General features: G+C 35.0%; 1 protein-coding gene across 3 annotated transcripts in view; it reads right to left on the reverse strand.

The window, feature by feature from the left end:
* LOC140770962 (fanconi-associated nuclease 1 homolog) overlaps positions 1-25,380 on the reverse strand; it is a 60,533-nt gene extending 35,153 nt beyond the window's left edge. Inside the window, exons 1-13 of one of the 3 annotated variants that reach the window (XM_073113447.1) lie at positions 25,140-25,380; positions 24,868-25,051; positions 23,626-24,152; positions 23,447-23,548; positions 20,867-21,128; positions 20,716-20,778; positions 17,267-17,341; positions 17,066-17,187; positions 1,005-1,075; positions 836-923; positions 558-698; positions 422-488; positions 265-334 (exon numbers count right to left, since the gene is read on the reverse strand). In XM_073113447.1, coding sequence (XP_072969548.1) covers positions 265-334; positions 422-488; positions 558-698; positions 836-923; positions 1,005-1,075; positions 17,066-17,187; positions 17,267-17,341; positions 20,716-20,778; positions 20,867-21,128; positions 23,447-23,548; positions 23,626-24,152; positions 24,868-25,051; positions 25,140-25,229 — 1,862 coding nt within the window. In that variant the 5' untranslated portion in view covers positions 25,230-25,380. Of the gene's footprint in view, positions 1-264; positions 489-557; positions 699-835; positions 924-1,004; positions 1,076-17,065; positions 17,188-17,266; positions 17,342-20,715; positions 20,779-20,866; positions 21,129-23,446; positions 23,549-23,625; positions 24,153-24,867; positions 25,052-25,139 lie in introns of all 3 variants that reach the window. The other 2 variants (XM_073112687.1, XM_073114217.1) reach the window with 2 other exon arrangements.
* Between the last annotated feature and the right edge of the window lie 2,257 nt (positions 25,381-27,637).

Genomic DNA, 27,637 nt, shown 5'->3' on the forward strand with positions numbered 1-27,637 from the left:
AGAGAGTTCCCTCACCAAATTTTATATTATCAGAATTGAGAGGAAAAAAAAAAACATTTGGACAATGTAGAGGGAAACAACTTGGGTTTTACATTCATAATCACCTAGTCTTACAAGCCCAACAACAATTTGTTCCTTGTATTTAGAGCGCGCTTGGTCTTTATACTTAGAGAGCTTCCTAGCTATCACCAAGATTTCCTAATCTCTTGATCTTGTGGTTGTATCAATAACTCAATATACTAATGATTAGAAGGATCAGCTTACCTATGTTCACGTTCATAGACAGAAACACCCACAGTAAGCACTTTTGAGTAGACCCATGCAGCCGAAAAAACTGAAAAGAATGTAGGACGAGATTCAGAAGTCAAAGGAGCTTGTTCAATAGAAATAGTGCCCATGCGAGTATCAGATAAAGAGATACATCTTGACACCATTTCCATATTGTTATCATCTAGAGATTCATCCATTATTTGTGCCACTTGAATAGCCTGTTGCAATAGCAACATAATGAGTAAGATTGACAATGAAAATTTTACCAAGTATGTAAAAGTTTTTACCTCCTCATATTCAAGGAAATCACTTCTACGCTGAAAAATCTGATGAGAAACATGGCACATGTAATCTGGAAACTTCATCAGTCCAAGATCGACTAACAAAAAGGAAGAGAGATCTTGTTCACCATTCAGGAAAAAGAGTCTCTGCGAAAATATATAGGAATAATAAATAATCCAAGAAGAGGACATGTATTACCATAGAAGCCGATAAATACACATAACAGCAAAATGATACTGAAGAACAAGGATAAATCTTTTTTAAAGGGACATCCTCAGTCCACCTGGATACGCCACAGAACTTCATCACTTGTGGAAGAAATTCTTACACAGGTTCCTGTCCGTTCCAGAGTAATCTTTGGTAGCAGCTGGCTGCAATTTCCAAATAGGTAAATCTACTTTGGTGTTGTGAATTGTGACTTCACTATGATAGCAAGCAAAAGATTTAAGTACCATTTTCCATTTTTATATGCAGAAAAAAGAACAGCGACAAGCTCCTTTCGACGAGTGCATTTAATGCCCTCCTGAAGACTCAAGAGATCAGAAAGAAAGAAAACGGAAAGATAAATTTAGACAGACATATTAGAGAGCAAATGCCAGAAAGAAAAGAAAATGAACCACACTGCTTAGTTAAGAACTATTACATGAGAATGTGAATCATATAAAGATAACAGTAATAACAGGCCAAAATCCTGCATCAAGGTTCAGCATTAAGTCCTTATTTGTTTTAAGTGATTATGGATGATTTAAGTAAAGATCTTCAAGAAAAGGTTCCCTCCTGTATGTTATTTGCAGATGATATCTCTCTCACTAATTACTCTAGGTTAGATTTGAAAACTAAGGTAGAATTACGGAGTATATATAGAATCAAAGATGAATATATGGACTTCAATTTTAGTAGTTCAAGAGAATAAGATGCCAAAATGATGATACTTGACAGACAAGACGTACCTAGGAGAGAAATTTTCTACTACCAAGGATCTATTGTTCAAGGTATATCCCTAATTTTTCCTACTATGACTCCATAATATAATAGAACATATTCACTAATTGGCAATTGTTCAGTAATTAATAGAGTAAATACATAGTTGAAAGTAAAATGACGGGGAGAATCAAAAAGTCATATAGAGTTACCAATTTTAACCGATTTTGAATAAATCTGACATTAATTTTGAATTTTTCAAATTTGGAGCAAAATTTGGGAGAAACCAAATTTTCCCTTTGATTCCTACATTTTGAACAATATTTTCCATAGATTTAGCACCAAAATATCATATCTATATAAAATGACTCTTACAAATAATAGATCTAGTAAAATTAAACTAAACCTACGATTTGTAGTATTGTACACCCAAATTGGTTTCTAAAGTGTAGAATAAAGGAAATATTTAAAAAAAAAAGAAAATTATAACTTTGATGGGATTTAAAGAAAATATCCTAGATCTTGTCTCTTTCTCCTTTTCTCTTTCTCCTACCCTCTATTTGAGAAGGTGTTGCCACAAAGAGAGTTAATGGGCTTTCTACACATAATAGGTGCCAATGATGTGCTCGTATCGCTCGATACGAGCGATAGCTCATCATGGATCAGCACGCCTCAGCACGGACTGACACAAGGGATGCCTTTGGCACCTCCCGTGTCAAGTGTCATTAAGCCATTGGCACAACAATCCTTTTTAATGAGGCCTAACTCACATCCTCGTTGTCTAATTTAGAATGAAAATTTTAGCAACAACGAAGTAGAAATTTCTTTCTTAATCCAAGAAGAGGGGAGAACACATCATGGTTCACAAGAACGTAATTGAGATTTATGCATAAAAGTAGATCCTGCTTCTTTTAATGATAAATTACATATTGAAGATTTTCTTGACTAGATTTCAGAGATAGAACATTTTTATGGCTAAATAGAGATTGAAGAAGAAAAGAAAGTTAATGTAACATCCCATACCAAAAAAAAGAATCTGGTCGCACACGTGCAAGGCATGTGCCACTACCCCCTCTTTCTCCCTTTCCTTCTCTTCAGTTTTCGTTTTTCTTATCTTTTTAACCGACGTCGCCACCGTGTTGTGAGAGCTCTGCCGCCTCGCCGGAGAGTCATCAGATGACGCCAACCCTATGGAACGAATCATCGGAGCGTCCTCTTTAACTAAGTATGAGTAATTTGAGTTTAATAAAGTATTTAATATTTTTGTCTCCCATTTTTCTTTCCTCTCAATTTCATCGAAAATTCGGCCCGCAGCACGAGTCCCAAATATTTCCCCTCACTGCCCCCTTGCTGGTGATAACCTTTGTATCATCCCGTTCCCCGATGGAGGCTATATGTGATAGCCTCCCCTCGTCGATGTTTAAACCAATTTCCAATCATCATTGCTGGCATCTCCTCCCCTTAGCCGGCATCTCCTCCCCTTAGCCATTCAGGAAGCTACACCTTCTTTGGGGGCTCTCATAGCCCGAGCAACGTTGTGGGCCAACTCTATGGCCGCCAGCCATGGAGGAATCTTCTCCCCTCACCGACCACCATCCTGGCCGGCCACCCGTGTGCTATGCACACTCCCCCGACCTGAGAGAAAGAGGGGGCAGGCATGTGTTGGTCGACTACCGACGATGGTGTTCACCAACAGCTATTTCCTTCCTCCTCGTCTTACTTTGGCAAAGGGCTGATGTGTAGTTGGGCTGGGCTAGGCACGGGCTCACCCAGTATAGACTTAGGATGTAGGCAACCCAACCCAAGTTATGGTGAGTTGGGCTGCAACCCAGCCCCATTCCTTGGTGGGTTGGGTTACAAGCAGCAACCCACTTCCTTAGTGAGTTGGGATGCAGGCAGCTCAGCCCAATTCTGTTGTGGGTTGGGCTACGGCATAACCTAATTCTTTGATGAGTGTTGTGGATTGGGTTGTGGCCCAGCCCAGCCCATATCTGTTGTGGGTTAAGCTGTGACCGAGCCCAAGTGGCAATTTTAGCTAGTCTAGGCTTTAGGCCTAACCTTTAGGTTAGTTACTACCCAACCCATTGCTTTGGGCCTTGGGCTAGCTAAATAGATTAGTTGATATTTAATTATTTTAATATAATTTACTCATTTTATTTAATTATCTTTGTCAATTTGAGTCTCAATTATGAATCATTTTTAGAGGGTAATTTTGATTAGTTATAATAATTGTTATAAATCAATATTAATAAATGATAATCATATTAAATAGGGTTATTTGCACCGAAAACCTACTTGGTTTTTTATTTGATAGGCCAGGGTCATTTTTAGTTTTTCTTACACTTGAGGTTTTTTTCTTACTTTTCTTCCAACTTTGTATTTTCTATCATTTAGTATCTCATTAAATGTTGACGAGATACTATAAGAGAGAGAAATAACTCGTACTCATCTTCTTCTTCATCTTCTTCTTCATCTTCTTCTTTATCTTCTTCATGTTGCTGCCATTTTTTCTTATTCTTCTTCATCTTCTTCTTCTACTGCTCCTTTTTTTATCTCTTAATCTTTTCTTTTTTTTTCATACAAGTCTCTAATTACATTTTAAATAATAAACTAAGAGACTATGAATTCTTAATTTTTATCAAAATTTCATACTTAAACTACGCATTTCGTACTTAAACTATGAATTCTTCATTCCACTATAGATAAATTTTGAGTCTGAAGAAACTCCGAATGAAAAAGTTCTAGATCATGATGCCATAGATTTAATTCAATTGGTTTTATAATTTTTGGACTTCAAATAATAACCTTGTGAATATTTTTTCAAAACTGTGCACAATTGAAATTTCGTAGTTTAAGTACGAAATTTCTACTTAAAGTATGAATTTCATACTTAAACTACGGAATTATAATTCTGTACACAACTGATCTAGAACTTTTGTATTTGAAGTTTCTTCGCATTTAAAATTTATCTACAGTGAAACAAAGAATTTGACAAGAAATTCGTGGTTTAAATATGAAATTCATACAAGTATAAATTTCATACTTAAACTACGAAATTTCCGCCTTGCACAATTTTGAAAAATTATTCACAAAATAATCATTTGAAATCCAAAAATTATAAAACCAATTAGACAAAATCTAGACATGATCTAAGACTTTTTTATTTGGAGTTTCTTCATATTGAAAATATATCTACAGCGGAATGAAAAATTCATAGTTACGAAATTCGTAATTAAGTATGAATTCTAACAATAATTCACAGTTTTTTAAGTATATATTGTAATTTACTTGTAATATTAGATTAAGTTATATTTTTGAAATATTATTTAAGGAGTTTTTATTTATTTAAACTATCTCTAATTTATTTACTTGTAAATTATAATAGTCAAATATATAAATTCTACCAATGTAAAAAAAATAACGAAAGTTGTTAAAAATCAGTAAAAGTTATTATATTTACGAAAGTGACTAATTAGAGATATTTTTCTATACAAATCTCTCTAATCACTCTTTAATTAATACAATAAAAGACTAATTAGAGATAATTTTTATACTTAAACTACGAATTTCTTGTCAAATTATTTGTTTCACTATAGATAAATTTCAAATATGAATAAACTCTAAATATAAAAGTTTTAAATTATGATGTCACGAATTCTATCCAAATAGTTTCATATTTTTTGGATGTCAAATGCATATCTTCTGAATATTTTACTAAAATTGCAGAATTAGAATTTCGTAGCATAAGTATAAAATTCATACTTTAAATATAAATTTCATACTTAAACTACCAAATATCAATTGTGCATAATTTTGAAAAAATATTCACAAAATAATAATTTGAAGTCCAAAAATTATGAAACTAATTGAATAAAATATATGACATCATGATCTAGAACTTTTGTATTCGGAGTTTCTTCAGGTTCAAAATATATCTATAGCAGAATAAAAAATTCATAATTTAAGTATGAAATTCGTAGTTTAAGTATGAAATTCTAACAAAAGTTCACAGTTTAAACTATCTCTAATTAGTCTCTTAGTTTATTATTTAAAGAGCGATTGGAGACTTGTATACAAAAAAGAAGGATTAAGAGATAGAAAAAAGAGCAGTAGAAGAAGAAGAAGAATTGGCAGCAACATGAAGAAAATAAAGAAGATAAAGAAGAAGATGAGTACGGGTCATTTCTCTTTCTCTCTGATAGTGTCCCGTCGACATTTAATGAGGCACTAAATGACAGAAAGGACAAATTTGGAAGAAAAGTAAGAAAAAAAAACCTCAAGTGCAAGAGAAACTGAAAATGACCATGGCTTGCCAAATCGAAAACTAAGTGGATTTTCGGTGGAAATAACCCTACTAAATATGCTTTAATATTCAATAAGTTAATTAAATGTAGTATATTTTTAATTTACTTTCAATCAACAATTATTAGGGAATAGTAATCACGATGATAATTGTATTTAACAACCCTTAATAGTGCATCATACTATCAAAATTAATATACCAACTCTCCCTAATTAATAAATGTAAGAATCCTTAGGTAGACATACCCGAAATTCGTAATAGCCATCCGTGGATTAATTAAATAATTAATTTAGGTAGCCTTGTGCTTATGTATATTATTTTCATTATCGAGCGAGAATGATCCGTGACGCAGTTGGAGTTGATTAACTTAGAAACAATAACAGGCAAGTGAATTCTCTGTAGTCTACGAATAGTATAATATTGAAATGATATTTTACTTTGTATTTATTACATTCATATCATGCATACGTAGATGTTTATTCACTGTTCAGCATAATTATATTTAATTTACTACTTCATAGTTATTCATGGATTATTAGAGCATTTTTTATTATAATATCTTCGATGTATATATCTTATGATTGATGATATTAATCACTGCATCACTTACATGTATTACCATATAGTTAAGTTTCGTCTCGGCACTGCCCATTTACCTGCTCAACCTAGGTTAAGGGAATAGAGTGTATATTTATAACCTATATCTATATCGACCAATGCCTTAGATCGTGAGGTCAAGAGGAGACTATCAAGCATCGTGTGCGTTTGTTTGCACAAGCATAACACTATCAAGTACAGAGACTAGACACTAGATAATATAAAATTATGATTGAAAGGTAGGGGTTGTAGACCTAACGGTACTTGATGACGTAGGGTCAGGGCATTTATGAGCAATGTGCTCTTGTTTCCATTATGAGTGATGATTCCGTTATATGCGATTAGTTTGTTATGTGCAATAATATAGGCTTATAACTGGGTTTCTTAGTCTGGTAACCATAGATAACTAGTCATATGCAGCGTCGCCAAGCATATATGGGTGACATTACCGCTAGATATCTATCTCTCCTCGATGTTTGAGATTATGTGTGAGCCTGTGTTTATTATGTAAGAATAGCTCTTTGAGCATATTATGATAATTATGGCTATGACCAAGGTTCCCAGTTTTGGCCGTTGGCTGGGGTTTCTACAATTTCGACCGAAACCCAATCCGTTTCGGTCGGGATCAGCCGACCAAAACGGGTGGGAACGGGTCAGATCCGACCCGGGGGATATCAATTACCCCCACCTGCCTCTCTCCCTTTTCTCTCCCTCTCTTTTCTTTTTTCCTCTCTTTCTCTCGTTTCTTTCTTTCTCTCTTTCTCTCTTTCTCACAGATCTCTTTACTCTCTTTTTCACCGACGACTAAGTAGTGAGATCTCCGCCTCTCCGGTGACCTCGACCTCCGGCGACGTTCTCCGACGAAGATTCGATGACCTCGATCTCCGGCGACCTTGGGTAAGTTTTTTTTCAGTTTTTTTTTTTTTCATTATGCAGCAGCTGCACCTGCAACAGGTGCTGCTGCAGCAACTGCAGCAGAGCAGCAGCAGCAGTCCAGCAGCAGAAGCAAAGCAGCAGCACCAGCAACACCTGGTGCTGCTTAAGCAGTTATGCCTCATAAATTTTATATTTTATTTTAAATTTTATATTTTATTTTATATTTTATTTTGATTTATGTTTATAGTTTTTAGTTGTAGAGTTAAAATATCAAAGGCTCCAAAAGAGAAGTCATATGATACCGACATTGGGTGGCAACATTGCAGCACTATCGGGCAAGATAAAAGACGCGTTAAATGCAACTGGTGTGGAAAGAAAGTGAGTGGTGGTGTCAGCCGTTTGAAAGAACATTTAGCTGGAAAACAAGGAAGTGTAGCAGCTTGCACTCAAGTGTCTTTAAAAGTTAGAAAGCAAATGTTGGCTCATTTAATTAGCAAAAAGAAGGATAAACAATTTGCACAACAAAGAAAGTCAATGATTCGTGAAAAATTGATTCATAATCCTGTACATATTGATGATAATAACAATGAGCAAAGTGAGGAGGATGAGGAGGAGAGATAGATGAGGAGGGCAATGAAAAAGAGAAAAAATATGCATAGAGAAGAGGAAGAGATGAGAAGAAGTACTGGTGGTAACTTTCAGAGATCTAGATCAATTAATATACGAGAGAGAGAATATGGGGGCAGCAGTTTTTATCCATAGGACTCCTGATTTTACAGCAGAGTCTGAAAATATTGGACCAATGGATACATATCTTTAGAAAAAAAGGAGTCGTACACAGACTTCCATCAAGACAGCTCTCAAAGTAATTAAAAATGCAAAGAAACACATTGGTAGGGCTATCTCTAAATTTTTCTTCTACAACCATATTCCTTTCAATGTAGCTGATAGCCCTTACTATCACACTATGGTGAATGCTATACAATCAGTAGGGTCTGGTGTTCCCCCTCCTAGTTTAAATGATATTGCTACTAAATATCTTGACTCAAAGGTAGATGAACTTCATACTTATATTGAGACATTTAAATGGTACTGGGATGAATTTGGTTGTACAATGATGTGTGGTGGGTGGAGTGCACAAAACAAAAAAATATAACAGATTATATTTGTCAGTTGATGGATGAGGTGGTACAAGAAATCGGTGAAAAAAGAGTAGTCCAAGTGGTTACTGATAATAGGGCAAATTATAAAGCTGCTGGAAATTTACTGATGATTGAAAGACCTCATTTATTTTGGACGCCATGTGCTGCACATTGTATTGATCTGATATTAGAGGATATTGCAAAAGAGCCTAAAATTGACATGGTCATATGTGAAGGTCAAAGGTTAACAAATTTTATATATAACCATAGTTAGGTTCTTAATTTACTCAGGCAAATGATTGGTGGTAGGGAGATCATCAGACCCGGGGTCACTAGATTTGCCACTCACTTTTTAGCCTTGGAGAGCATCATGCGCTATAAGGATGATATTATGCGGATGTTTACATCACAGGAGTGGTCTATAAAAATTAAGAATATGAAACCTAAAAATAAATCTTTAGGTGAAACTTTGAAAAATATGGCTCTTGGAAATACATTTTGGGATAATATTACAATTGCCACCGCAGTATTTGAGCCTCTTGTCAAAGTATTAAGACTTGTAAACAGTGATGACAAATCTGATATGGGTTTCTTATATGAGGCAATGGACATAGCTAAAGAATCAATAAAAAAAATGTGGACCAAAGTTATACGAAGTGGTGAAAGATGATTGATTCTAAATGGATTATAAGATATTGGAGGATTATGACTAGTATTGATAGATTATTAGATATTGGAGGAGACCACGACTAGTACTGATAGGTATACTACCATTCAGCTAGAGTGTTATAAGATATAGCTGCAACTTTAGCAATACTGAATTGCCCAGCTCTCAATCTATATCTCTCCATCTAAAATCAGAAATATATTATTACATACTAATTATATTGAAAGTTAAAATTTGAAACAAATAATAATAAAAGTATTTAATTAAATCATAACTCACTTTTTTATTGCAAAAGATTTGTTTATAAATATCGGGTTCAATTGCTTCATATAAAAATCCCATCTCAAACTTGTCATCACTGTCTATAAGTCGTAATACTTTGACAAAAGGCTCAAATACTACGGTGGCAATTATAATATCATCCTAAAATGTATTTCCAATAGCCATATTTTTAAAAGTTTTACCTAAAGATTTATATTAAGGTTTCATATTCTTAATTTTTATAAATCACTCATGTGATGTAAACATCCGCATAATATCATCCTTGTAGCACATGATACTCTCCAAAACTAAAAAATGAGTGGCAAATCTAGTGACACCGGGTCTGATGATCTCCCTACTATCAGTCATCTGCCTAAGTAAATTAAGAACTCAACTATGGTTATATATAAATTTTGTCAACCTCTGATCTTCATGTATGACCATGTCAATTTTAAGTTCTTTTGCAATATCCTCTAACATTAAATCAATACAATGTGCAGTACATTGCGTCCAATATAAGTAAGGTTTTTTTATTATAAGTAAATTATCACCAAATTATAATTGGCCCTATTATCAGTATCCACTTAGATTACTCTTTTTTCATCAATTTCTTGTACCACGTCATCCATCAACTAACAAATATAATCTACATTTTTGAAGTAAGCAGTAGCATCCACAGACTTCAGAAATATTGTCCCCATACCCGAGTACACTAAGAAATTAATTATATTTCTTCTGTTTTGTATACTCCACCAATCACACATCAGTGTACAACTAAATTCATCCCAATACCGTTTAAATGTCTCAATGTAAGTACGAAACTCATCTACCTCTGTGAGTCAAAATATTCGGTAGCAATATCATTTAAACTAAGACGCGAAACATCAGGCCCTACTAATTGTATAGCATCCACCATAGTGTAATAATAAGGACTATCAACTACATTGAAAAGAATATGGTTGTAATAAAAAAATTTAAAATTAGCCCTACCACTGTGTTTCTTTGCATTTTTAATTCCTTTAAGAGCTATCTTGATAGAAGTCTGTGTAAGACCCTTTTTTTGAAGATATGTATCCATTGGTCCAATATTTTTAGATTGCTGTAATACCAGGAGTCCTACGGGTAAAACTACTACGCCCATATTCTCTCTCTGTATATTAATTGATCTAAATCTCTGAAAATTACCACCGGTGCTTCTTTTTATTTCTTCCTCTTCTATGCATATTTCTACTCTTTCATTGCCATCCTCATCTGTCTCTCCTCATCCTCCCCACTCTGTTCACTACTATCATCATCAATGTGTACAGAATTACGCATCAATTCTTCACGAACCATTGACTTTTTCTGTTGTTTAGATTGTTTATCCTTCTTTTTGCCAATTAGATGAGCCAATATCTGCTTTCTAACTTCCAGGAACATTTGAGTACAAACTGCTACATTTTCTTGCTTTCCAGCTAAACGTTCTTTCAAATGGCTGACACCACCACTCATTTCTTTTCCACACCAGTTGCATTTAACACGTCTTTTATCTTACCCAATAGTGCTGCAATGTTGCCACCCAATATCGATATTATATGATTTCTCTTTTGGAGCCATTGATATTTTAACTCTATAACTAAAAAACATAAACAGCAATTAAAATAAAATATAAAATAACTTAAAATTTATGAAAATAAAAGTATAAAACCCTCTCAATTTTCTTTTCTATTTCTTTTTCTTTACTTCCTTTCAGTTTCCACCTCTCTCTGCCTCTCTCAGCCTCTCAAGTTCTCAGTCTGCTGCTACTCATGTGCTGCTATTGCAGGTGCACAGCAGCAGCAGCGCTACTCAGCAGCAAGTAATACATGTCCAACCAAGATAGAATTTGTAACTTGCTATCAACTTACCTAGCAGGCAAAGATCTACATCTGATCCTACTCACATTGGACCTAGTGCTCAAGTAGTTTAGCCAATAATATGTCAAGAAATATTGAACGATGATGTGGGCATGGGTTTCCGACGAATTCAAATAACCTCGAGCTTTTTCTAAAATATGTCATTTACAAAAATAATCTAAAGATAAAATATTAAAATATAGATTTTAAACTTTTAATACATATATTTAAACCAAAAACCAAAGATTAACGTATCGAAGACTCCGAAACATCTTTAAATATCCTAAAATGTTTATTAAAAGTATTATAAATGTGTGCCAGTGGCATGCAAGGGTGTGCCACTGGCACGAATGGGGCGTGCCAAAGCGTGCCGCTCAACACGCCCCATACCGTGCCACCATTGACACGACAGAGTATGTGCCACTAGTACGACCATAGTTGATGTATATAATAATAAATTTATGGATTCACAAGTTTTGTGCAAGCAAGACGAATCAACATAATTTAATAGCATCATGCTCTATGTGCATCGCCAGCTCTAGGGTGTTAACAAGCTAATGGACCTAACTTAATATGGCTAAATTAGAGAAATGCCTTGGTGTGTCATGAAAGGAAAATATTATAAGAAATGAGTGTGATGGGCAATTAGGAAACATCTGCGAAAGTTGAATATAGCTGAAATAAGGTTATTGAGATGGACGTGGGTTTACTGTAAAAGATAAAATAAGAAATGAGTGTACCCAAATAAATTATGGGTAGCACCAAAAGAGGGTAATATTCGAGAACCGATTCAGATGGTTGGTGCAAGAGGAAAGGAGAAAATGCACCGGTAAGGACATGCAATTTCATAGGGATAGAAAGTATCTTAATAGGAAGAGGAAGACCAAAACTGAGGTAGGGGGAAGAAGCCAAAAAGAAATGATAGCACTTAATATAACAAACAATCTTACATAGTTAAATTACATAGAGCTAAAAAGATAAAAGTGATCCACATAGCCGACCTTAATATAGAATCCGTGGCTTATTAACTTTCTCGTTGTTGTACAAAAATAGGCCTGGATATATTAATTTTGCTTAGGTAACTATAGTAGTTGAGGTTTCATGAAGGTAAATTTATATGATGAGTACTGTAGGCTTTCCTCCCTATTTCAAACAAACAAGTATACTGCTCAAAACTTCTTCTCATATGCGCAACCTGACCAATTTCTGATCAACCTAGATACTTTTCACCCTTGGTGCCAAACCTTTAAGCGTTTTACCCATTTATTTCAGAATACACCGTCCTTTTCATCAATCATTCATTTACAGCCCATTTGGTTCTTGGATAAGTGTAAGCTGCAAAAAACACAATGGATAAATTGTGAGAACCAGAAGATTAAAAAAAAAAAAAGGGGCACACGTGCACTGCACATGTGATCCCTTCTTCTCTCACCAGTGCTGCAAGAAGGAAAAGGAGGCCGCAAAATTTTTGGCCGAATCCTAATTGAAATTGGGATTTGCCCTATAAAACAAATCTTAACCCTAAATTGGGAAAGGACTCACGCCGAACCCACTTCCTCTTCCCCTTTCTCTCATCTTCTTCTTCTATTTCTCGTCGGAGTCGCGTCCTTGGGTCAGCGCACCGGGGCATCACCGAAGCAATCGAAGATCGCAACTCAACTCGTCTGTGAGTGCTCTCCCACCCCTCAAAGTTAATTAAAAATTAAATAGGCTAGAAGAGAATTACCTAATTATTTGGGCATATGTGAGTCGCCAAAACTCGCCCGCCGGCGGCTTTGGGCTGCTGCCGCTTTTGTTCCGGAAGCTTCGCGTCATCGGACTCGTGTCGTGGGTATTTCCTTTGGAGCCCTCATGGCTCAGATCGCCGTCGGCTATGAAGTTGACTCCGATTGTCGACGATCGATCTGACCTCCTCCTTTTTCGACCATGTGGCTGTGGTGGTGAGGAGTCGTCGATACCATCGATAGACCTCCGACGACGGTGATCGCCGCTCTCTCTCTCTCTCTCCCTCTCTTTTTCTCTGGTTGTCGATCCTCTCGAGAAAGGAAGCAAGGATGGGCTCTAGCTCGACACGAGCCATCCTATTTATGTTAATTGGGTTTGGTTTTGGATTTCGGATCCAAAAGACCTAACCCGACCCATTTACATTAGTAGGATTGGGCCTTTAGCCCAATCCATTTAAATGGATTTTTAGGGTGGGCTGCGGGCCAAATGCAGCCCAGCCCATGAGTAATAATGGGTCTAGGCCTTAAACCCAAACTATTTAGTGGGTTTTGGTGGAGCCCAGCGCAACCATTTGTGTTAGAACCAGAAACAAAAAAAAAATAAAAATAAAATTAGGGGTTGAGAGAGGAGGGTGCACGTGCTCTGCACGTGCAGCCCCTCCCCTCTCCCTCTCCCTCTCCCTCTCCGGCACGCGACGAGGCACAGGATAAAAAAAAAAAAAAGAGAGGATTTCATCTAATCCGAATAGGATTAGATTTGATCCTATTCTAATCTATAAATTAAACCCTAATCCTCTCTCTCCTCAACCCCCTCCCCCCAGCCTTCTTCTCCTCCACCGTTTTCTTTCTTTCTCACCGTCGGAGTCGTCGCTGTGGGACCGGATTGCCGGAGCATCGCCGGAGGAAATTGGGACCACCACACTTCTCCCCGGTGAGCCCTCTCTCATCCCTCTAGTTTAATTTAAATTTAAAGGGGTAAATCGAAAATACCTAAAATTGGGGTTCTCAGCTTCATCGACAAATCAAGACAGCCGGCGACTTCGGGTCGCAACGGCATCGTCACCGGAAGCTTCGTGCTCTAAGCCAAGCCCGGTGTCGGTAATATCTTCTAGGAGGCCCTTGTGGCTCGGGTTGTGGTTGGCCATGGGTGGGAAGTCTTCCACCGTTGGTCGTCGTGGTCGACTTTCCCTCCAGTGCAGGTCGTTGAGTCACTCTTCCTTCCCTTTTCTCCTCTCTTCTTTCTCCCTCACCAATCTCTTTGGGGAAGAAAAAGGTTGGGCTCGGGTTTAACCTGAGCCAACCTTTTTCCTTCTCTCGGGTTCGGGTTTGGGTTGCGGACCCGAGCCGACCTCTAGTCTAAGCCATGGGCTGCAGGCCGACCTGTAGCCCAGTTCTTTGTTAGCTTTGGATTGGGCCTTGGCCCAGCCCAACTAGCATGAGGTGGAAGAATGGGCTGCGGGCCAGCTGCAGCCCAATCTAGCCCAATCCAATGGGTAAATTTAAACCCATTTTTAGTTCTTTTGGTTTTTAAATTTTAAAAATATTGTTATTGTTCAAATTAAATTTTTAATTATTATTTATTTATTTAAGGTGGTGATTTTTAGTACGTGAGCTAGAGATTTGAGATTTCGGTAGTCTTGCCTAGACTCAGGTGAGTGGGTTCACTCACATGTTTATTTTATTGTATTTCGTATTTTTGTCAAAACATGTAAATTTTCTGTGTGCAAATTATTTATTTCACCCTTATGTGTAAAAATTAAATTGTTGCAATTTCTGTGTGCAATCTCGAGATGACTTCTAATTGATGTGGATCCATAGGGTTTAGACCCATTGAGACATATGACAGTATAAATATCAAAAGATGTTAATATGTTGAAAACATGCAAGATTACAAGTTGTGACATCTCTCTATTGTTATCATTGTTCTTATTTAGAGAGCATGCCTATTGTATATTGTGATGGATATTGTTGCTTTTAATTTAATTTATTCAGCATTAATATGAAATAAAAGTTATTTGGTTTTCGAGTGGATTCCACTCACTGAGCTATAGTTGTTGGCTCATGGGTTCTATTGTTTTTTGTATTTGTTTATTTATTTCAGGAAATAGTCAGCGGGGCAACTGAGCGAGATGTACCCGAATTCCACCTCCACTTAGGATTCACCTATTTACCTTTCCGCTCTTTTAGATTTTGTGCTTTAGATTAGAAGTTTTATTTATTTAGTTTAGAGACTCAAAAACATTAACATTGTTTTTATTTTTATTGCAATTAGTAATAAAATTTAATAAAGCACATTCTCATTTTATTTATTTATTTTGTCATCGTACACGTAGAGAGTATTATTAAGGCTTCGTGCATCTCAAGTATATTGAGATGCATGGCCGGTCATGATTCCTATTTTGGGTCGTGACAATTTGGGCTTAAACAAGCCTATTTAAATAATTTAATTAGTTTTAAAATTTTAGAAATCATGATATTAGTTAAATTAAAATATGTTATTTATTATTAAATGTGTTGATTTTTCTTAACCTATGGACTACAGATTTAAGTCGTTGCACCTAAAGACAGATGAGTGGGTTCATTTACATATTTATTTTATTTATTCGTCTTATATTTTGTGCTTTTTATCAAATCACATATAATTCAGTGTGCAAATATATTATTATATTTTTTGTGCATTATTATATTCTGTGCGCAAAATATAAGACCTACTGCATTGCTATACTTAGTGCGTATAGTTATTTATAAGACCGATAATATTAGTGAAAAAACATAATTAATACGTGATAAGACTTTGAGAACAGACACAAACTAGATATTCTTCGTGCATCTCCCTGTGGTGACTAAAGACTACCTTGAAGTCCAAGGGATAGACATATTCCTAATCAGCATATGATCCGTTTAGGTGACCCTAGTACGATTAAAGATCAGTCTAGGGAACAAACATATATCTGATCAGCATATGATCTATTTAGGTGACTCTGGCGTGCTTAAAAAATAGTCCCAGGCTATATTAGAAATCTCCCTAAAGTGACTCTAGTCTTTTTTTATGGTTAGTGGTAAAGATAAGATAAATTTATCACATAGTGGCACCTCCTGGTGACCCTAACTGGATTAACTATAAAAGAAAAACTCAAGTGTATATCGAGGTGACTTGTAGTTGATATGGACCCTCAGACACAGTCCTAAATTAAGACATATGACATTATTATTAATATTAAAAGAAATTCAGCATATTTAACACGTACTATGTTATAAAATATGATTTACTCTGTTATTACTTATACTGTTATTATTATTGTTATCATAAGCAAGCGTAGTAAGATTCTCATTTTATATTATTGGACTTGTATTTATTTAAAGTTATGTTATGGATTCGGAATTATTTAGCTTTTAAATGAATTCCACTTACTGAGCTATAGTTGTTTGCTCATGGGTTCCCTCTTCTAATATTTTAAGTATTGATCCACATAGCAACTGATGGAGATACACCGGGACCTCCACTTAGGATTTTATTATTTTGTCCATCGATATATTAGACATTTTATTCTACACCATTTGTTATTTTAGTTTGATTGGTGACACATTATCAATTACATTGGTGATTCTTATTTATTGGAGTTAGCTATTCATAATTAAACTATTGTTATTTTGGGACTGAGTAAAATATTAGTTAAAGCTTCGTGTATCTCAAGTGCATTGAGGTACATGGCCGGATGATTTCAATTTTGGATCGTGACATAAATGGCAAGACATAAATAATTGAGGTTCTTGCTCATGATTAGAAAACAAGGATGCAATTGTAGTGATTATGATGTAGGACCGTTAATATCTTGGTCTTTGGGAGCATTTATTGAGTCAATTCTAGTTAGGATTAAATTTCATTGGGTTATTTTTCTACATCTGTCATTTACTTCACATATTTGCATCTATTTTCATAACTTTACTATTGGGTATGTTTTAGACTGAAATTAAGGTCTTTAATATACAGAGGTAAAAGTCCATAATGGATAAAACCCCAGCTTCTGGTCAACTGTGATTACAAATAATTCTGTTCTTGTTATGTACAAGCATTAATTATGAACATGTAAATAAACAACCAAACAAAATGCATTCAAGCACAGATATTTCTATGCAAACAAACAAACCTTAGGAAGCTCCTTTCGTAGAAGTTCTCGCAATTCAGAAACACTTAGCAAGTCAAGAACCTCTTCTATATCATACCCAAATAGATCTTCGGTGTCGCAAAGCAAGTATATGTAACCAGCCACTGCGTGTAAAATTAAAGTCAAATCACATGATCTATAGATTATGAAGCTCTCAATTCTGTCATCGGACATGAAGTGTACCTTGTAATTCCTCAATTCCTAGTAGTGGATCTGAGATCTCAGTGTACCAAATATTGCTCATTCGGAACCATGGGCCTTCATTAAAAGTGAAGCCATCAGGAATCAGCATCAGCTTTATCAACTTACACTGCTCAAACTGGTCCTATGTCTTTTTTCTTACCAAACTCAAAAGTGATCAACATTAAATGAGTTGTGAGTTTAACAGATACAGTTTCAAGAGATAGTTCAACATAATATTTACTCAGAACATACAATTCACATCCACAAAGATATTTACATTTTTAGATAAAATCAGACTGAAGGAGAACCAGAGAAAGATAATAAGACCACTTACCAAAATCAAGCAACAAAAGGAACAGGTTCATCAGCAAAAGGATCAAGATACTATAGCAAGCCCACGATTACAAATTTCTATTTTAAATGCTTATTACTTTATATGTTAGTAGCATAAACATCATCATAAGAAACACGAGCAACATTCATGCAACTATGAAACATTACCAATTGGCAGGTCACCATCTCACATTTTAAACTCAAGCAAGTCTATCATAGTTTAAATTTATTATGCTATTGATATAGTGTTAACACTTGAGAATACCCCAAAAGCAAATTTAGGGATGTGGAACCAAGGAACCAGCACTTACATAGATTCTCAGTAAAACAAATTTGTTAAGAGAATATAATAGGCAAAACAGCTTTAATATGAAAGTGGTAGCCAAAAGATGGAAAGTAGAACAGTTATTATTTATATGTACTTCTGGCATCTGTATGCAGCTTATGCATAGAGGATGGCACTATAGTTGTCAAGGACATCGTTTTCTTAAGGAACTTGACAACATGTGGTATTAAGTATGAACATAATAAATTATAGTACGTCGATGAGAAGTAAAATCATATTTGCACACATTCAAGCACTGCAATGACAAGGAGAGAAGATAAATCCAGGTATGGGTACAAATTACATGGAAAAGAAGAGAAGCTGTGAACACTGTTAGCGATAAAAGATTAAGAGAATTGCATCAAACAAGAAACATATAAAGCAAAATAAAGTTAAAATTGGAGATCAATTTTAACTAAGAGTGTTGCACACCATAGAATTGTACGAGGTACAAACTAAAGTAACCAAGTAAGAACTTCTTCAAAGGTTTCTACCATAGGTACATTAAGAAGGGCCTCTCATTATGAGAATTACATCGCACTAGGATCTGCTAAGAGATTAATGATCACTAAATCTAGGTATAAGCAATATGTCTCCTATCACAAGCATAATTCTATGTGACAAATAAGGCTTGCCTCATATGTCTCAATTATGCTTGTTTAAATCACGGAAACTATGTATATGGTAATAAGAGGAAAGTTGTGTAGTATATACCATGGATGGTCGTGCCGACCAGCACGGGACGTGCCGGTCGGCACTTGCCGTGCCGGCGGCGTACCGGCACATGGCACGAGGGGTGCCACACACCCCGGGTGCCGTGTAGCACCCCTCCTAATAGTTCCGTCGCTCGTCGTCGAGCTACCCGTTGCCAATCACCGTCGTCGTTGCCGAGCAGCAAGTGGCAACAGCAGGTGAGTGGCAAGCGGCGGTCGGCAACAACGAAGGTAAGTATCTCTTTTTTTTTTCTTCTCCTCCGTGCATGTGGAACGGCTATCGTTGGTATATACACCTAGACCTCGCCTGACTCTACGTTGGAGACTTGGATTCCTTTTCTATGTTTCCTATCACATTTTGAAGATCATTAAATAGTTCAGAAGAATAAGCAAGAAATTGAACATATTTATTAGTAATTTCAAAGTTTGGAAAGCATATTATCATTTATCTACACCAATATGCTCAAGCAAATAATGGTCTGACCCATGGATAGCCGTGCCAATAATGGCACGACAATTGGTATAGGTTGTGCCAATGGCACATCCCCGTGCCAAACCGTTCTGGTCTGGCATAGCTGTGCCGTTCAACACGGCCACGTACCAGTCATTGTGCCGTATGGAGGCCCTTTTTTTAATTTTTTCCTTTTTTCATCAATCATTTTTAAATCAACTCATCAATTGATCATTTAAAAGGCTTAGATAAAATTGATGATAATGAGACTAGAGATGATAATAATGATAGTGATGGTGATAGTGCTAATAACAAGACTCAATCTGATGGCGATGATGATTGAGATAAGACATGCATCTCTATTACACAACCTTCTCAAAGAGATATTGTTTTTACAAAGGACTTGAGTTTATAAATAGCAAAACATCTGGAAAGGTGTATCGACAGGATGATATAAGTTTATCATAATTATCATCATATCAATGACACCCACCAAAGCCAGACTACCTTTATTATACTCTATATCCACAATTTTTATATGCTTATGATGTGTCTATGCATGTGTCGGTACCATTCATTTCCGTGCATATTCAATATCCATATTATATAATAGGAGAATTATAAAATTCCTATTTGTATGAAGATTATATAAGATATAACAACGAGCAATACTTTAGTGAATGATTTTTAAAGAATATCAACAGTATTTAATACAACATTCTCGTGTTATTCTTGTGTCGATACTGATAAATAAAGTTTTTGATCATCATCGTCATTTTACATTAAAGTAGATATTAATTTTAATTATTAAACTATTATCAATTAATATTATATGTTAAATTATATTATAGAGTATTCAATCATTAATATTAGTTTTAATGAATGTTTTCAATCATAGTATATGTTGAATAATATTTATATTTAACTGTTGCTTTATCTTTAACAAAATAAGTCTTTTTTTATAAAAATAATCTAAATATAAAGCATTATAATATAGGTTTTAAACTTTTAATACATATATTTAAACCAAAAACCAAATATTAACATATCGAATACCCAAAAACATCTTTTAATATCCTAAAAATTTTATTAAAAATATTATAAATGTGTGCCAGTGGCAATTATAAATGCGTGCCAGTGGCATGGGCATGACGGGGCATGCCGAGGCATGCTAGTGGCATGGCACATGCCACTAGCACAGCCATCGTCGGTCTAACCTAAGTATTAAACTATTAATTATTATATATTAGTACCCATTAACAAAAGCTAACTAAGGATTCATGTCAAGATGCTATGTGCAAGATACCTACACACATTGTGCATGGATACCTTCTAGCATTTGAATCATTTAAGATTGGATCCTTCCAATAGCATCTATTGAATTAGATACAAAATCTAATGTAGCCAACCTGTCCATCCATACCAATGACATTACCAAGCCAATGTAGAACAAAACAGTAAGTTTCTATTCAGAATAAGATGAAAAACTCATTAACATTTGCACTTTAATTGATAGATGCTGAAACATCTTGACGAAATAGTAGCTCTTGTACATTCTACACATGGAACCCACCATGAAATGAATCATTAAATAACTAGATTTCAGGAACTGGATTCATAAAGCAACCTTTTCGACTATAGAGCCGGATAAAGAGCCTTTGAGCATCATCAGATAATGAATTAAAGGATCCTGCTCAAGAGAACAAAAAAAAACATTGTAAAAAAGTAAAACTTCATGCGATGTAAATGAATATAAAGAAATAAAGAAATATATGGACCTATAAAAGACTTCTCCTTATCTGTAAAAAGGTGAGCATGATTGCTCATGACCTCTTTTATCATCAAACAGAAATTCATCTGGTATTTTGTTATAATAGGTGGTTGCATTTTTCCATTTTCAATAGTAACAAGAACATTTTCCCATAATGATTCAAAGACCTTCTGATCATTAGATTTGAATTCACCATCTAGAGATCTCTGGCAGTTCAGCTGAATAGGAACAATATCAAAAGGTTGTTTTGGCACAGCAACCACAAAGCCCTACAGATAATGCAGATTTCAGTAATATAGGTATCAATATTGGCATTGACAAGATATATCATATATATCCATATTTAATAGAATTAGATTATTAGAGTAAGGGAAAAGGCCTCTTTTCAATTGGCTTTATCAGAAGACTAACTTATAGAAATTTCCAAGGGAAAGACTTAGAATTAATTAAATCTAGAACCCCCCTAAACTATCACCCGTTTCACATACACTCTTGCTTTTTTTCTTTTTGCAGTTTGACCCCCTCAACTATCTGAAGACTAAAATCTCTAACCCCCAAACAGTATAGATTAAAAATGTCAGATTGACCATCTTGTCCTTAAGTTTTTTTTCTTTCTTTCTCTAAAATTAGGATAAAATAGTTTTCGAGTAAACTTTGACTTGAGAGTCCCAAATAGACAACTAACATAAGAGGTATTTGAGAGATTTTAGATAGTTGAAGAGCTCAAACTGTAAACGGATATATGTGAAAATACTAATAGTTCAGGGTGTAACTAACCAAAATGTTTATTTGTCAAATCAACTTTTCCTAGACACGTCAGCCACTTCAGTATGCAGAGTTAAGGCCACTGCACTAGATAGGACCCCCTTTTCAGTTCCAACCGAACATAGTAATAAGTTAATCATGTCTAATCACATGGCACTCTAACTACCATGCTCTACTGGACAGGGCGAAAATGATCAATAGGTTACCTTTTTGAACAATATGCTACCGGTAACACTTATAGTACAACAAGGCATTTTATATATGGGACAGGAAACTATATTTTCAAATACCATTACCCATACATGGAATAATTACCATAATAATTTCTCAATTAGTGCATGGCCTATCCTAGAAGAATACATTAACTGGATTATCATGTCAAACTGAACATGTATCCAATTGGCACCACAGAAGCAATACAAATGAAGGCTGCTCCAGCACTACGGCATCAATCTGCTGTGTTGGAGTGGCCATATTATGCTAAGAGTCAAATATGCAAACAATTATGTCCATTATGAGAAATTTATTAGTCTGAAAAGATTGATTTAATAAAAGGCCCAAAAAGATATTGCTTCACTATAAGAAGAATTAATGACTAGCTTATCTAGAATTTTATACCTTTAAGGCCCTGGAAGAGTTTTAATAAGTAAAATTCACAATCATAAACAATAATTTAAGTAAATTGGAAAGCAAATCAACAGTATATCTTATATAAGAAACAGAAAAGCACCAAACTAATAATAGATATCTGACGATGAAGCATGGACATGGACACGAGAAACGAACACGATACGATACGAACACGGTGACCTGGCAAATTTTGAAAATATAGGACATGTGCACTGCATTGAAATAAATAAATAAATGAAAATAGATTTGTATTAGCGTATTAACTTAAAATAACTGACAGTTTATCACACTAATTAGAATTAAAATATTTAAATTTAAGATTAAACCTTCTTAGAGAGAGACAACAGGAACGTGAGACAAAGAGAGACAGCGAGAGAGAGATAGAGAGAGGGAGAGAGACAAAGAGAGAGAATAAGAGAAAGGGAGGGAGAGAGACAGGAAGCGAGATCACTAAATCAGTGTGAGAAAGAGAGACAAAGAGAGACAGAGAGAGAAGAATATGTTGTCCTCGTCATGCTCAGCTCGTCGGCTGTTGCGCTCGCTCAGCAGCCTATCGCAATCGTTGCCTTGGATTGTCACTCAGCAGCTTTGCTCGAGGGTTTTAGGGCTTAGATCGTCACTCAGCAGTAAAGTGTGAGATTGGGGATTTAGGGCTAGGTGAGATTTAGTTATTTCTTATCGGGTTTGGATCCGGGTTAACAAAATTTGACCCAATCCAACCCGTTAAACATTATCCAAAATGCCCGTGTCCAAGCAGTGTCCTGCACGTGTCCGATTTTTTTTTTTTTAATTATGGATACTCCAGACTCATGCAAACACGTGTCCAACACGGACACCTCCTCCTAGGAGAGGTGTCCGTGCTTCATTGATATCTAGTCAAGAAAATTTGCCCAACATATTGTCCAAGGTACAAAAATCTTATTTAACAATCTTGACATGATCTAAATGAGGAAAAGAAATTTTTAAGCATTCCATTTGGATACTACACAATGCAGCATTAACGAGTACTTAGAAAATGAATTTTCAAACAAGAACTAACACACTAGTTCTAGGACATTTTGTCACCACATCTCATTGCATCAAACTAACAACCTCTTCTCAGAAGATCCTTACTAAAATTCACTCTTTTCCTGTAGTGCAGTTTGTCTAGAAAAGCAAACTAGTTACTTGTATCTCTTTACATACAACTCACCTCACATTCTATGTAACAATTATCCAGCAATGGAGCCAAATGTTTAGCCACATCCCGAGGCAAATATCCTAGCATCTGGTTTTCAGAACCAGAAGAAACAACCTGGAAGTAGATATCAATACATGTTTACAAATGGAATGGGCAGATTAACAGAAGCTTAATTTAAGTCAAAAACAAACCTTGATGGCATGCCTATCCTTAGAATTTTGAGTCTCTCTCAGAACCATGATGCTTGCACCTTGTTGCAACTTGACATTATCATGGAATCTCCGGCCAACAATAAAAGTTTCAAGTGAAAGTCTAGAGTTCTCAATCTTAGCTCCAAACACATCAGTAATAGCTACCTTCGTCGTTTCATGAACCATATGAGATCTGCATGTATCCACCCTATCATTTACAGCACCTTCTATTCTTTCCAAAGAACCTTCAAAAAGTTGAGCTTTATCACATGCTTTTAAGATGCTTGGAGAATTGTGTGGAGAGTCTAGTGTGGACCTTCCTTCAATACTTCCAACAGAAATATTTTTAGACAATAAGAGAATATCACTTGGTACATCTTTAACAATTAGTTCTGCATCCATAATATTCTCATCAGCATGGTCAGGATCACTCAAGCTATGGTCAGTTCTCGATTTTGGGGAGAAGCTAAAGTGAAGAAGGGTGCGTTGGGTTAGCTTTCTTTTAGTTCCTCTTGTTAGGCATGTATCTGCAGATTATGGGATACAACCATGAGTTCATTTACTAGTAAAAGAGAGAAGCCACAATTATGATCAATCTGACAAAACTGCAAACATTAAGCATTTACAGATTACAACAATAGATTATATTTTTTCATCAATCATTCGAACTGGTACTTGCATAAGGCAAGCTTGACATCTATCCAAAAAAATAAAAGGAAAATTTCTTGTCAAATAATATATTTTAGCAATATCATGCTTACTACTCTACATTTTTCACCCATTTAAAGAAAAACCATGTTCCCATTGTGTCAAAATAACACCCTAAGATAGCCTGTCAAACAGGATTTAATGTCAAAATAACATCAAACAAATAGTCTCTCTTATAGAAATTAACCTTTGGCTTGGGGCACATGTTGACTTTATGTCAAAATACTACCATAGTAAACAGAAATGAGGTATATCAAACTCAGGCCTAACCCAAATGAGTGTATGTATAATTTGAAGCCATCAAGTAAAATAAATTTGACAAAAAGGAATATCATGAACGTATCCTTCTGTGGAGATGCTACCTGGACGTTGCCCTCATAGAAGGCTCAAATGGATTCCATTCATAAACATGTTAACTCAATACAAGTAAGGTGCTAAGATATACTTCAATCATAATTGATTATATCAAAATACCCAAAAGTTGAAATACATGGAAAACAACAACAAACCTTATATTAAATATTTCAGCCTTACCCAGATGAGAATTTACACAGTAATCCGTCCCACGAATGGAATTTCCACAAACAGGACAGGAGACCCACTCCACATTGTAGGATTCACTACCATCGTTTGTGGGTGTTAGTTCATCTTTTTTTGAAGAAGATGGTTTCTTCTCCTGACCACTAATTGCATCCTCCGGACGAGAAGGAGAAAGATTCTAAACGTAATATCACAGTGTCAGCCTCAGATTTGTATACAAATTTGAAGGGAATAGGTGGAAGAAGATGGAGGAAAGGGGGATTTGCCTGAGGGTGGAGAAGCTGGGAGAGGTTGGGAGAAAGGTTACCCCGCCGCTTTCCAATGAGACGGACGAGGCTCTCCCGACCTGGAAGCATGGGAACGAGATGATCAAATTAGAAGTTGGCCATCAGTGATTCCCTACTAGAAGCTCCAACGCCCGCGCTGCAAATCCCTACGGCGATTTGGCGATAGGTACATCCGATCCCTTGCAAAATAGGTGTAATTGGGGTTCCCCACTACCCCGGCCATTTACACGGATTGGAGTAAGAGGTTATGACTGTCATTTAACATCTTTTTTTGCGGTAACATGTAGAATAGAGTAAAATACGAAAGAAAAAAATTAAAAAAAAGTCGGTATAACTTGTAAGAACCAAAATAAATAAAATTCTCTTGGAACGCTGATCATGCGCACGGGCACATGCACGCCCACATGCCCACACGGTACACGCGACGCATAATAGGTTGGGCAGGGCCCGTCACGCACAGATACACCTATGCATATATAATTCATCACAAAATAAATCATACTATTAACCAAATAAACTTATTAACATATAAATATTCAAGTCCACAACAATCATACTAGACAGTTATATAATCTGACATAACACACATAGGCTACAATAAACTATTAAGATACAAAATCACTAGTATATAAATACACTATAATCCGACCTATATTATACAAATCATCGTTTATACAATGGAGTACAAATATTAAATAATAGTACAACTTAATATCTAGATAAACTATTTTTTATACCATCTCACGTCTATTGCTCTAAAATATCTCATTAGAATATCTTAAGTCATTATCGCATACCATAATATCTGTGGGGTTAGAAAAGAAATAAAAAGAGTCATAAGCAAAAGACTCAGTGAATAGACCTTTCTCCGAATTAGTGATGCCAAACAGAGAGTAGTTTAAGTACGAAATTTGTACTTAAATTATGAATTTTATACTTAAACTACGAAATTCTAATTATGTATAGTTTTGAAAAAATATTCTAAAAATATAAATCTGACATTTAATAATATGAAATCAATTAGATAAAATTAGTAAGATCATGATTTAGAATTTTAATATTTAGAGTTTTTTCAGATTAATCCAATCAATGTGACTTACACAATAGAAAAAGTTAGTGGCTTATCTCTCTATTGAATCAAATTAGCCAAAAGTGTGTGTTTCATGAGCCCATGCTAAAGTTTCAATCATTTCTCGACAATATCCATGCTAGGACATTAAGAACATAAATCCAATAGCCCAAACAAGATGTCCAAATAAAAACATCTATGCCCATACCGATAAACTATTCATATTAATAGAATTATATCCATTGATAAGTTCTAAAGAATATAACAAGAGATAATCTCTTAACCATCCCATCAAATAATTGGAGGATTCATTAAATTGTGAAATGTTACTCCACCATAATTGTGGAGAACTTTGTAGTTTAAATATTAAAACTATGTGACATGTACCCTTTTTTCCTCTTCTTATTATTTTTCTTCTTCTTATGCTTCTTTTTCGGCTTCTTATTAATTATTGTTGCTTTTTCTTTTTTATCTTTTAATTATTCTTTTTACTTTATTTATACAATAAGAGACTAATTAGAGATAGTGGTGAGATAATTAAAATAAGTTAAAAAAATAAAAACTTGTTAACTAATGTTTGAAAAAAAGAGCTTAATATATTATGTTGCAAATAAATTAAGGGCGATTTGCAGTAAAAAGCTCTTTTATTATCGAATTGGTAGTAATATGCCCCTCCATTATCCAATTGTAATTTTATGCCTTTTGTTTTACTAATTTAGTTCTAACAAATCCCGAAAAGACTGTTGTATCCTAAAACAACAAAACTAATACCCATCAAATTACCTCATTATCTTATTTACTAATTTAGGTCTAACAAATTAAAAAAAAACTTCTCTGTCCTTTTCTTTAGCGTGATATCCTAATTCCTACTCCATTCCGTCTTTTTTTTCTTTTATTTTTCTGCCATTTCCTTCCTCTCATTCTTCTTCCATCTTCTATTTTCATAAATAATAATTTAAATACTCTTTCTTTTCTAAAATAATCTTATTTGACAATCCTAGAAGATAGTTCCTTCATTTAATATCTCTCTCATTTTGTTCACTATTCATCTTCCTTATTTTGTTCTTCAGTTATTGAAGTATTCTAAATTAAGTTAATATTTTGGTAACTATTTTATCTTGCTCAAACAATGTCGTCAATATTTATAAATCATTTTAACAATATTTTTTACTACTCTAATTTTGTAAATGTGTCTCTAATTAAAAGTAGTATAAAAGTCTTATGCATCACCTATATAAATTCTATGCACTACCTATACAAAATGTGCACTTCAATATTAGGCAAAGTACGCATAGATAATGGTGAAAAAGTCTTACGTATCACCTATGTAAATTATGTACATTGCCTATACAAAATGTGTGTATTAAAATTAGGTAAGATCTGTATTTATAATGGTAAAAAAAGTTTT

The sequence above is a fragment of the Typha angustifolia genome, chromosome 1, assembly GCF_048772165.1.
Source record: "Typha angustifolia cultivar Huaian chromosome 1, ASM4877216v1, whole genome shotgun sequence".
In the NCBI taxonomy this organism is placed as follows: domain Eukaryota; kingdom Viridiplantae; phylum Streptophyta; class Magnoliopsida; order Poales; family Typhaceae; genus Typha; species Typha angustifolia.